Here is a 12,908-nt window from a genome sequence, read left to right as displayed (position 1 = left end):
TCATAAATATGACTGGGCAAAAAAGGAGGTAAAACCAGAGAGGTACTGATAGATTATGGGACAAACAAAGATGAAGAGATTAAGAGATGGGAAGACCTTTCTAGGCTGAAAAGGCTGACAGAATACAATGTTTTGGTGGGATTTTATTATTCAAATATTTCAGTCTTGGGTGACTTCTGGGTGGCATATATTCCTTGTTGTGGTCTCAAGAGTAGGTTGGGGAGAGAGGACAAGGGGGATGCCATTAGAGTGGAAGAGGTTAAGAAACTGTGAGGCCAGAGTGTTCTGTGGGTCCTCCCTGATATTGCTGGAACTCAGTAGTTCCCAGAGTTCTTTGGGCTCCTGCCTGAGAGATGCAGCTCTTCTCCAGGGCATGGAGGCCAGAAGTAATCTCGTTCTTCAGGTGAGACCATGCTTGCTATCGAAAGGAGAAGAAGAAACAAAAGGAGGGAGAAGAGAAGGAGGAGGAAAAGGGCAAGGGGATGGGGAAGGAGAAAAAGAAAGGGAAAGAAACAAAGAGTTCTAGCCCAAAGTGGGTCTTCGATGCCCTTGCAGTTGCCTTTCTGTTGGGTCTTCATGCCATTTCACTGGACATGCCTGTCTTATCTGCATCTCCTTCGGACTCAAGGTGTGCTCTTCCTATCTAGTATTTATGTAACAGTAAAAGGGGCTCAGAGCAGTTCTATGACTGGCCTATGAGGACATAACTTGTAATGTTGCATGGCAAGGGGGATAAAGGTTGCAGGTGGAGTTGTGGTTGCTAATCAGCTGACTTTAAGAAAAAGAAATTAACCTGGATGATCTAGGTGGGTCCAATGTAATCACAGGGGTCCTTAGAAATGGAAAAGGAAGGAAAAGAGATAGTGTCAGGATAATGCGACTTAAGAGACTCCACTGGTCATTACTGGCTTTGAAAATGGGGGAAGAGGGCCACAAGCCAAAGAATGTGGAAGCTTCTAGAAGCTGCAAAAGGCAAGAAAACAGCCTCTAGAAAGGAAGAAAGGTAGCTGTGCTAACACTTTGATTTTAGCCCAGTGAGACCCATCTCAGACTTCTGACCTCCAGAACCATAAGATACTAAATTTGTGTTGTTTTAAGTCACCAAGCTTTTGGGAACTTGTAATGGCAATAACAGGAATCTTACACCTACCCCTTGAAATGTAGTGGTGTGTAGGTATCCAGTCTGAAGTCCTTCGAACTACCCACCCCAGGCCTGTGAACACAACCTTGCACTTGGCCTACTGCTTTGACTTGGCTGCCCTGGCTCCAGTGAGGTTGGATGAGTTGGTATCTGCAACCTCTCACTGAACACTTACGGTTGGCTGGAAGCCATGGAGAACCAGTATGGGGCCAAATTCCTCCTGAATGGACTGAGATGGTGGGCTTCAGCCCAGTAGCACAAAATCTTGGCTGGATTATCCCAGGAAATTCTCAGGATGAGCGGCAAGCTCTCTGGTTTGTGGTACTCTCTCAGTGATGTAAAGCTTGAGCCTCGGATTGGTTTCCCCTTCCATGGGCAGCCTGTGCAGGTAAACTGGAGAAATCCCTTGGCACCTTCTTGGGCTGCCTTACTTCCTCTACTCTCCTGGTTTGCTTCTGGTTCAGTGGAGGCGGGCTTAGAACAGTAGAAAAGCACCAGAGACCTGCTGACTCAGAGTGGCTCACTGTCCCTTGGTCTCAACATCTCATGGTACAGATGAAGGGACTTGTCCAGCGTTGAACCAGCGGATTAGCCCAGACCATTTCCATTTGTGTGAATTGGCAAAAAGAAAAATTGCTGGTTACTTTTTCAAGTGGAAGACCTAGTAAGCGCTGGAAAAGAATCACAGACAAGGGCGGCTGAGGAATCTTGGAAGGGCAGTGTTAGGAAGTTTGGGAACTGGGAGGAGAAAAGTAAGGAAGGGGGCAGCACTGAGCTGAGGAGGGTCGGGGAGCGGGGTCCCCTCTGCCTCATCTCTGCGCCCAACATTTTCCGCCAGTGTGAGGGGCTGGCCTGGGGGCCTCTCACTCGCAGTCCCGCCCAGGGTGACTCTCCCTGGGCTCCCCTATTTGGCCGGCTCGGCCGGGCTCTGGGCGGGGCCGGCGGAGCGCGGGGGTGGGAGTCCCGGAGGAAGATGCGCGGAGCTGGGGGCGAGGCCCCGCGCACAAGGCGAAGGGGTGGGGATCGGCGGTGGGCTGCGCCCGCCCGCTCTGACCCTTTCCACACCCCGCGGAAAGCAGACGCTGTCAGCTGAATCACTCCCCTTTCAGGAGGAGGGAGGGAACAGAAAGGTAACTAGCCCCTTTATGCTTAAAAAAGCAAAGGGAGATCGTGGGCAGCCCTGCAGCCTCTCCTTCCCCACGCCTGGACCATGCACCCCTGCATCTTCCTGCTCGGCCACAGGCGAGGACTTGATTTCTTGAGCTGAGAGCTAAAACTTGTTGACTTTTCTTCTCCCCAACAACTGAATCATGCCATGTGCCCAGAGGAGCTGGCTTGCAGACCTCTCCGTTGTGGCTCAGCTCCTGAACTTTGGGGCCCTTTGCTATGGGAGACAACCCCAGCCGGGCCCGGTGCACTTCCCGGACAAGAGGCAAGGTTAGTGACTTTTTTAAAATTTCCTTGGAATACCGCAGTGGTAAGACTTCGTGAAAAGTTGGTTGCTCCCTTTTCCCTTCCCCCACTCGACTGAACTCCGCAAAGCCGTTTGGCCGAATTGCCGGTTGCGAGGAAATCTGGTCCGGGAGCTCAGTAACGCGGGGCTTCTCAGACTTCAGTGTTTAAGGTGCGATTCCTTACTTCTTACTGAAAGGCGAGGATCCCAATCCCTTTTACACTAAGGATGCTGCAGTGAGGACTCCAGAGGTAGCTGGCAATCCTCCTCCCCTTTTGTCTCCTCGGTATGCTGCACCGTTTCAATCCCTGTTTTCAGATTCTGAACGCGGAAAATGTTTTTTTGTTTTTTAAATTCCAACCGGCCACTGGCAGTCATTGCCATGTTTCTAGCTAGTTTTAAACTTCTGGTGAGGGAAGGGGAAATGTGATTCCGCTCCCCTGCTGAGTGAGCTTGGCTGTGTTTTGGTTTCCTGGAAAGATTTAGGGCTGTGTTGTAAAAATAAGAACTTGCGGAGAAAATTTCCAGCCACGGGGGCTCACCTCTCCCTGTCCTGTCTTCCTGATCACAGCTGGCTAATTCTCTTTGAGTTTCCCAAAACTCTTGTGATGCTATAGGAAAACTGGAGGAGTTGGGATGGACAGTTTGTTTTTATGATCCTCCTTGTTGTTATTATCCATTTTTAAAACCTAACACCCTGAGCAGAATGGTACTGTTGCCTCTGCTTTTTTTATTGGACTTGCAGATGTCAGAGATACTTCCCATTTAGTGGGGAGTTGGTTGGGCTTCTGGGAGAAAACAGTCACACGGCAGCTGTGGCCCGCGAGGCTGGAGCTTGTCTCATGCGCCAGGACTGCTAAGGCACTCTGTTATGTCGGCCTCTTGACCACAGACAACAGCCTTCTGGGGTGCAGGGTCTGTGGGTGCTATCCGTGCTTTACACACAAGGAAGCTGAAGCTTGGGGAGTTTATGGGCTTAGCTATAGTGGAGTGAGGTTTTAAACCTAGGTAGCCTGACTCCAGAGGCTGGCTTCTTAAAACCAAGCATAATTGTCCGAGAGCAACAATAGAGACAATACACACACACAGAGCACGGGGTTAGCATCCGTTAAGTCCTGTGTCTGCTGACTGTGCTCAAGTCTTGGGAAGCTTCCATAGCTTCCTGACCCCCTTTAATCCCCAAGACCACTTGGGTGGCAGACATCACCAGCCTGACTTTGTTGGCGGTTTCTGCCTATGTTGTGAAGTTCAGACACTGGCTGGAGAGCTCCTCTGCTGTTGCCTTCGAGAGCCATCAGAAGCAGGTCCCTTTGCTTTCCTTGGAAGCCGGAGCCCACAGACACCGGGGTGAGATGTCAGTCAGCCAGCACTGGCTTGTGTAAACTGTCCTGATACCATCTCCCACCCCCAAGTTTAAAATAGCAGTGTTTGTTGTCCTTTGAAAAACAGCCCTTTTGTGAAAAGTCCCTCTTCTGCCCGCAGCACAAACAAAGCCTGCGAGCACTTCCCAGGGCATTTGGAGATGATTTGGTTCAAAGACACACATTCTCTTGGGTTGGTTTTCAGCTCCACTTGTTCCACATCTTCTTTGTTAAACGAATTCAGCTCAGTGTAGAGCAGACTCCGCTGGGACTTGCTTTCTCTTTTCTGGAAAGTGAGAGATGGTTGTCTTCCTTGGTCACCTTTAGGGTATGTGCTGAGAGGAGCTGATACTGAAAAATACCTGTACAGTGCTCTGATCTTATTAGTGATGTATAGATATTTAGGCTTTAAAAATAATTTCAGATTTTAATTAAAGACTTCAATGTAAGAACTGAAGCCATAAAACTCCTAGAAGAGAACATAGAACACTCTTTGACATGAATCATGTAAATATATTTTTTTTGAATCTGTCTCCTCAGGCAAAAGAAACAAAAGTAAAGATAAACACATGGGACCTGATTAAACTCAAAAGTGTTTGCACAGCAAAAGAAACCATCAAAAAAATGTTGGTTTTGTATGGGAGAAAATATTTGCAAAAGATATGACTGATAAGGAGTTAATGTCCAAAATATATATAAACAGCTCATATGACTCAATATTAAAAAAAAAAACCAAAGTGATTAAAAAATAAGCAGAAGTCCTGAATAGACATTTTTCCAAAGAAGATACATAGATGGCCAACAGGCACATGAAAAAATGCTCAGCATCACTCATCAGGGAAATTGCTAATCAAACCCATGATGAGATATCACCTCACATCTGTCAGAATGGCTATTATCAAAAAGTCAACAAATAATAAATGTTGGTGAGGGTGTGGAGAAAAGGGAACCCTTGTGCACTACTGGTTTGAATGTCAGTTGGTGCAGCCACTATGGAAAACAGTATGGACGTTCCTCAAAAAACTAAAATAGAATTACCGTATGATCCAGGAATTCCACTCCTGGGAATACAGCCAAAGAAAACGAAAATGCTAATTTGAAAAGATACATGCACCCCAAGGTTCATAGCAGCACTATTTACAACAGTCAAGACATGGAAGAAACCTGAGTGTTCATCAATAGGTGAATGGATAAAGAAGATGTGGTACGTATATACACAGCTTTGATATTGTATTTGTTGTAGTTAACCATAAGCAGTCGCTGCCTGCGGGTTAGATATCACAGGGTTGGTGAGCTAATCCGATCAATCTCCTGTAGTGTATTTAACAACTTTTGAGTCACCGTGTTGAAGTGATACGATTCTCTGCAACATTTTGGTGTATGTAGTTTTCTATAATAAAAATACAGTTAAATGGTTACAACAACACATGAAGGATAATTATGAATATAAACTTCCTACTGTCACAGGAATTTCATTGCCCTTTGTAGTAACGAGTCTTAGAAGAAATTCAGTTGTTCTCTAAGATAGATGAGATACGAAAAATAGAGATTTAACCCAGACTTTACAAAGTCTGGAAGGTACATATTCACTCACCTCTCTCCTTTCTTTCTAAGCAGAGGGTAAAAGATGACTTGGTGATTTGTGTTTTCAAAAGCAGTTGTCAAAACAGGCTTCCCTCAGTTTCTCATGGAGTGTCATCTAAACTTGTGGCCAACGTTTCAAATCTAGTTTTAAACAAGGCAGATGGAAGTATTTGTGGCTTATGTTTTATATCCAGTGATCCTAGTGCAAATTGTGCTGTGATGAAGGGGTGTCTCAGCCCCACCCACAGCCTTGTAAACACCCAACCTTGATGCCTGCTCCTCAGTGGTAGACCTTTGAGAAGAGTGAAGGCAGCGGTTAGAAGAGGGGGACTCTGGGGTCAGATTGCCCCAGCATGAACCCTCACCCCTCTTTATTGTCTTACAGAGGTGGGAATGAAGGCTAAGATGAGGGATGTGTTTGTAACATCCCAGATAATTGTGAGGATTAGACAAGACCAAGTTGGTATACTCTTAATGCCATGTTTGACCATAGAAATGGTGAAAATTAGGAGTTATTATTTCCTGACGTCTTATTTCTCCATCCCTGTCATATCCCCTCTGAGCCCTGCTTTCTATTGGCCGGTATAGTAGCTAGCTCATCTTTCAAACTCAACGTCTACTGAGAGGAAGCCAAGATGAGTGCGGGCTTCTCCCCATCTCTGCTTGGAGGTTGCATACATTTAAGGCCACAGGGGTTCCTAGTAGCCAAGTTTCTTTTTTTCTTTTTTTTAATGTATCTATTTTTATTGAAGTATAGTCAGTTTACAATGTTGTGTCAATTTCTGGTATACAACATAATGCTTCAATCATACATGAACATACGTATATTCATTTTTATATTCTTTTTCACCATAAATTGCTACAAGATGTTGACTGTAGTTCCCTGCACTATACAGTATGAACTTGTTGTACAGTATGATTTTGTGAGAATCCTCCTGTATTTCGAAGCAAAGAGACACTCTGCTCGAGTTCTGTAAGTGTTCTGTGCGACTCAGTGGGTTTGTAGATGTAATTCTTGGTGTATTTGTGGGAGAGGGCGAGCTGTGAGTCTCTCTACTCTGCCATCTTGGCACCTCCCCTCAAGTTTCTATGTTTAATAGTAATAGTAAGTTCTAGTGTTTAGATAATGTTATCTGTTAGATAGTGTTTTAAATCTATTACGTGTATTGATATATTGAATTCTCATAACCACCCTAAGAGAGGGATACTATTTTTGTTATGCCCATTGTACAGATGAGCTGAGTACAGTTGGGCCGCCCACATAAACCACACTCTGTAAGTGGCCTCCTATTTCCACCCACACCCATTGGCTGATGTGGCTCAGCTCCCTCCTTTATAATAAAACCGGAGCAGTGAAGCTGGTCTTACCTCCTATTACTCCTCCCAATAAAGAGATAGCTATTTTCTCCTTTATTGCTGAGCGAATTGAAGCTTCTAAAGAAAAGTCAAGCAGTTCTTTTCTTGTCTCAGATCACGATCCCCCGGGACAATGCTGTTCCTTCTGCTCTGTTATGCTCTCCGCCAAGGGCAGCTGCTTCTGTACACGAAGTGCGGTGGCTGAGGACACGATTTTAAAATAGGAAGCACAAAATTTTAGTCCAAGGAATATTGCATGTTGGCTCTGTGACCTCTTAGATTTCGGTTTTTTAGTCTATGAAATGGGGATAGGAACTGGATCTGTGTCACAGAGTTGTTGTGAGTATTAAATGGGGAATATTAGAGCAAGTGCTCATGAAATGGTTCCTATACTTATTATCAGTGTATTATTATACAGCCCGCTTATGCTGCCTCTCTTAAAAGTGCATTAGATCAAAACCAGCTGGGTCAAAAGCTATACATTTGTTTGCTCTTTTATTCTTTGAACAGTATGTCCTGGAACTTAGGCAAGTTAGTCTTTCATTTTATACTTTCAGAAATTATGTTTAATGTTTTGAGATGTGTCTTTAGAGACAAAAGAGCTTCTTTTGAGAGGAGTCAGCATCTGGATGGGACCACATACAGGGGGTACCACTCCAAGATGAATAAGTGGAATAAAGCTTTTTCTGCCCCTAACTGCTTTTCCTCTGCTCCAGCCGTGGAGGAACCAGAGACGTCACTGTGAGTTGTAGAGGAAAAGTGCAGCAGGAGAGAGGTATTAGAGAAGCCGATTACAGCCGACCCCACCCAACCTGGCCATTCCATGCCTGAGGTCTGGACTGGGGCGGGCAGTGAAGCTCTGATACCAGCTAGGTCCAAATATTCCTTGGGGAACGGGCAGGACAGAGGCCCGAGTCAGTTTGACTCCTGGTTCACGCACACTAGTGTTATTAATTTGTGCATAACACGTTTCTTGTTTTGTTTACATATGCATTTTGGTCCCTATTCCCCACTCCCATTCCTCCACATAAAAAACCCCTTTTAATGGGTTCCATATGTATTATTGTTTCCCTGTGTATTTCCCATTAATGTAAATGGCTCTGTATTAACTTGTTTTGTTTCTTATTTTTCACTGAGTGTTGTTTTTAAGGTTTGTTTGTGTTGCTCTGCGGCTCCTAACTGCTGCAGTTAGAAGCAATGGGTCTGGACTTTTTACCCATAAAAACAGAAGCTACTTGTTAGTACCTGAGAGTGAAAACCGTGCTCTGTCCCATATTTCTCTCTCTCTCTCTCTCTCTCTCGTTGAAGTATAATTGACCTACAGCACTATGTTAGTTCCTGGTGCACAACATAGTGATTCAATTATTTCTATACATTTCAAAGTGATCATCACAGTGCGTCTAGTTACCATTTGTCACCATACAAAGATATTACGAAAGTATTGACTATATTCCGCATGCTATACATTTCATCCCTGTGACTCATTTGTTTGGTAACTGGAAGTTTGCACCTCTTAGTCTCCCTCACCTATTTCACTCATCCCCCAACCCACTCCCCTCTGGCAACCACCTGTTCTCTGTATCTTTGTATCTGTTGTTTTGTTATATTTTTTAGATTCCACATATAAGTGAGATCATATGGTATTTATCTTACTCTATCTGACTAATTTCACTAAGCATAATACCTTCTAGGCCTATCCATGTTGTTGCGAATGGTAAGATTTCATTCTTTTTTAATGGCTGAGAATATTCCATTGTGTACCCATGCCACATCTTCTTTATCCATTCATCTGTTGTTAGACACTTAGGTTGCTTCCACATCTTGGCTGTTGTAAAAAATGCTGCAGTGAACACAGGGGTGCATATATCTTTTTGAATTAGTGCTTTTGTTTTCTTTGGAAAAATACTCAGGAGTGGAATTCCTGGTAGTTGTTTTTAGTTTTTTGAGGCCCCTCCATTAAGTTTTCCATAGAGTCTGCACTAATTTACATTTCCACCGACAGTGTAGGAGGGTTCCCTTTTCTTCACATCCTCGCCAACACTTAGGTGTTATCTTTTTGATAATAGCCATTCTGACAGGTGTGAGGTGATAGCTCATTGTGGTTTTGATTTGCATTTCCCTGATGATCAGTGGTGCTGAGCATCTTTTCACGTGGCTGCTGGCCATCTGTATGTCTTCTTTGGAAAAATTTCTATTCAGGTCCTCTGCCCATTTTTCAATCGGGTTGTTTGTTTTTTTGTGTTGTCTGTCCCATATTTCATCCAAGGCACCGATGAATGACAAGTGTGTTTGAAGGCAGTTGTCTGGAAAAAAAGCTCTTTTATAATTGTACCCCATCAAGTCCAGTTTTTTCGATTAGCCAGCAAAAAACGTGTTCAGTGCTATATCCACACATATGAATTGGGCACCTGGGATGTGCAAGATTCTGACCTCCAAAGGATTTGGGAAGAAATAATAAACAAAAGGCATTGTGAAATCAGGCTGTTCTGGGAGCTACAGAAAGTGAGGACCTGGAAGTTCAGAAGTGGGAGAGAATTTCAACCAGGGACATTGGGAGAAGGAAGAGGGAGGATTTGAGTTGGGACTTTAAAACATAAGCAGGGAAAATAGGATGTTGATAGAGAGTAGGAAAGACATTGTAATTGGGGAGGTAACTTGAACAAAGTAACACAGGTTACAAAGTGTAGGGAATACAGCTGGGAGGTGGTAAGTAGAACTTTCTCCCCTTTCTTTCTCTCCCTTCCTCTCCCTCCCTCCCCCTTCTTTGTTTTTTTTTCTTTCCTCCCTTCTCTCCATCTCTCCCTTCCTTTCCTTTTTTTGTTTTTTGTTTTTTTTTTTTTTTTGGCCTGAAGCAAAAGATTAGTTTATCTTACTAAATGGCTAATGGTTTGCTTTAAGTAGTCTATAATCCAGAGCCTGATTCTTACTCCCCACTAGTTGGATTTCTTATTATTCTCAAACAGGAAAATGAGGAGGCAATGGTGGGGATGTAAATATGAGTAAGTCAAAAGGTGTTTGTGGTCTTGTGCATGGAAGGAAGGAACCAGTGTACTTGTCTTATGTTTTTTTCAAACAGAAGTATAGTTGTTTTATAATACTGTGTTATAATACAGCAAAGTGATTCAGTTATACATATATAAATAGATATCTATATTCTTTTTTCAATCATTTTCCATTATAGGTTATTACAAGATATTGAATATAGTTCCCTATGCTATACAATAAAGCCTTGCTGTTTATCTGTTTTATATATAGTAGTGTTAATCCCATACTCCCAATTTATCCCTCCCTGCCCCGCTTTCCCTTTGGTAAACATAAATTTATTTTCTATGTCTGTGAGTCTATTTCTGTTTTGTAAATAAGTTCATTTGTGTCATATTTTAGATTCCACACATAAGTGATATATAATATTTGTCTTTCTCTGTCTGACTTACTTCACTTAGTGTGATAATCTCTAGGACCATCCATGTTGCTGTACATGACATTATTTTATTCTTTTTATGGCTGAGTAATATTCCATTGTATATATATACCACATCTTCTTTATCCATTCATCTGCTGATGGACACTTAGGTTGCTTTCATGCCTTGGCTTTGTAAATAGTGCTGCTATGAACATTGGGATGCATGTGTCTTTTTAGATTAGAGCTTCCGTCTTTTCTGATATATACCCAGGTGTGGAATTGCTGGATCATATGGTAACTCTATTTTGTTTTTTAAGGAACCTCCATCCTGTTCTCCATAGTGGCCGCACTGATTTACATTCCTACCAATGGTATAGGAGGGTTTCCTTTTCTCCACAGCCTCTCCAGCATTTATTAGTTGTTGACTTTTTGATGATGGCCATTCTGACTGGTGTGAGATGATACCTCATTGTAGTTTTGATTTGCATTTCTCTAATAATTAGTGATGTTGAGCATCTTTTCATGTGCCTGCTGGCCATCTGTATGTCTTCTTTGGAGAAATGTCTATTTAGGTCTTCTGCCAATCTTTTGATTTTTTTTTTTTTTGTTGTTGTTATTGAGTTGTAGGTGCTATTTGTATACTTTGGAAATTAAGCCCTTTTCACTTGTATTGCTTGCAAATATTTTCTCCTAGTTCGTAGGTTATCTTTTCATTTTGTTTATGGTTCCCTTTGCTATGCAAAAGCTTATACGCTTGATTAGGTCCCATTTGTTTATTTTTGCTTTTATTTCTATTGTCTTGGGAAACTGACCTAAGAAAACATTGCTATGATTTATGTCAGCAGATGTTTTGCCTATGTTCTCTTCTAGGAGTTTTATTGTCTCTTGTTTTATATTTAAGTCTTTAAGCCATTTTGAGTTTGTTTGTGTGTGTGGTGTGAGGGAGTGGTCTAACTTCACTGATTTATGTGCAGCTGTCCAGCTTTCCCAGGACCGCTTGCTGCAGAGACTGTTTTGTCTCCACTGTGTAGTCTTGCCTCCTCTGTCAGAAGTTAATTAGCTGTAGGCTTCTGGGTTTATTTCTGGGCTCTCTATTCTGTTCCATTGATCTGTATGTCTGTTTTTGTGCCAGTACCATGCTGTTTTGATTACTGTAGCTTTGTAGTATTGCTGTCTTGCATTTTTAAAGTGGCAATTTTCATATTTTGACTCCAGTGCCTCTGATCCTAATATGCTCCTTTACCATTTAACTTGTATGTTTTGTGAAAATAAACACCCAAGTTCCTTGAAGCATTCCTTGCTGTATTACAGAACACATGCTGTATTTGTGCAAGGCCTGTCAGAGTATACATGATGGGTTCACTGGGCTTTTGCATTTTTCCTCCAGTCTGACTTAACTGGAAATTCTGGAGGCATTTATGTTACTGAGTCCAAACTCGTTCTGCTCCCTGCACAACAGGACAATAAATTGGGAGACAAGGTGTTGGGGCAAAGAGTTGCAACTTTATTCGGAAAGGTGGCAGACCAAGAAGATGGCAGACTAATGTCCTGGAGAACAATTTTCCCCTAGTCAGAATTCAGGCTCCTTTTATACTAAAAAGGGGAGGTGGTGTGGTTGGTTGTTGCAAACTCCTTGGTGTAGGAATTCTTTGTTCTTGGAAGCCTTTGTTCTTGCAGCTGTCCAGGTGGATCAGGTCATGGTGCCCCTGTAAACCTCCAACAAAACAAACATTAGTTTATATTCTGCATCTTGTTATCTTTATATGAGTGCAAAAGTGTAAATATCCTTGAAGGTCAGAGCCTTGAAAATGGGTTGTCCTGTATATTTCAGGCTCTAGGCAACGTTCTTTTGCAAAATGTGCAGAGCTAGCAAGACTAAGCCTAGAAAACAGGGCACAGGGTTAAAGCCAATAGAACAGATCTATATGGAGTCAGATTTGTTCTTTTCTATTACATTTACACTCCTTGTAATAAACAGGGAAGCCCTGTGGTTTATGTTCATGAACTCTAGACTTGAAATGTTCCTGTTGTTACTGAGTCCAAACTCATTCTGCTCACCGCACGATGGGCCAATAAATTGGGACACCAGGTGTTGGAGCAAGGAAAAGCGACTTTATTTGGAAAGCCGGCAGACCGAGAAGATGGCAGACTAGTCTTGGAGAACCATCTTACTCAAGTCAGAATTCAGGCTCCTTTTATACTAAAAACGGGAGGGGGTGTGGTTGGTTGTTGCAAACTTCTTGGTGTAGCAATTCTTTGTTCTTGTAGCTGTCCACATGGGTCAGCTCATGGTGTTCCTGTAAAACCTCTAACAAAACCAACGTTATTTTCTATTCTGCAACTTGTTATCTTTATGTAAGTACAAAAGTGTTAATATCCTAAAAGGTCAGAGCCTTGCGAATAGGCTCTCCTGTATATTTCAGGCTAAAGGCAACATTCCTTTACAAAAGGTGCAGATCTAGCAAGACTAAGCCTAGAAAACAGGGCACAGGGTTAAAGCCAAAGAAACAGATCTAATATGGAGTCAGATTTGTTCTTTGCTGTTACACTGTCTTACTGATCTTGCACATTTCTTAACAATATTCCTCACGAATGAATTCTTGTCTTAAT

The 12,908-nt window shown here is 42.7% G+C and overlaps 1 protein-coding gene across 2 annotated transcripts in view; it reads left to right on the top strand.

Annotated features, from left to right (window-relative positions):
• Window positions 1-2,266: 2,266 nt before the first annotated feature.
• Window positions 2,267-12,908, top strand: part of ADAMTS12 (ADAM metallopeptidase with thrombospondin type 1 motif 12) — a 287,386-nt gene continuing 276,744 nt past the window's right edge. For both annotated transcript variants that reach the window (XM_010977625.3, XM_010977624.3), the window contains exon 1: window positions 2,267-2,578. In XM_010977625.3, the coding sequence (XP_010975927.2) occupies window positions 2,452-2,578 (127 nt within the window). In that variant the 5' untranslated portion in view covers window positions 2,267-2,451. The remainder of the gene's footprint in view (window positions 2,579-12,908) is intronic.

Source organism: Camelus dromedarius, chromosome 3 (assembly GCF_036321535.1).
Source record: "Camelus dromedarius isolate mCamDro1 chromosome 3, mCamDro1.pat, whole genome shotgun sequence".
NCBI classification, from domain to species: domain Eukaryota; kingdom Metazoa; phylum Chordata; class Mammalia; order Artiodactyla; family Camelidae; genus Camelus; species Camelus dromedarius.
Note: the sequence above shows the minus strand (reverse complement) of the source record. Positions and strands in the feature narration are given on the sequence as shown.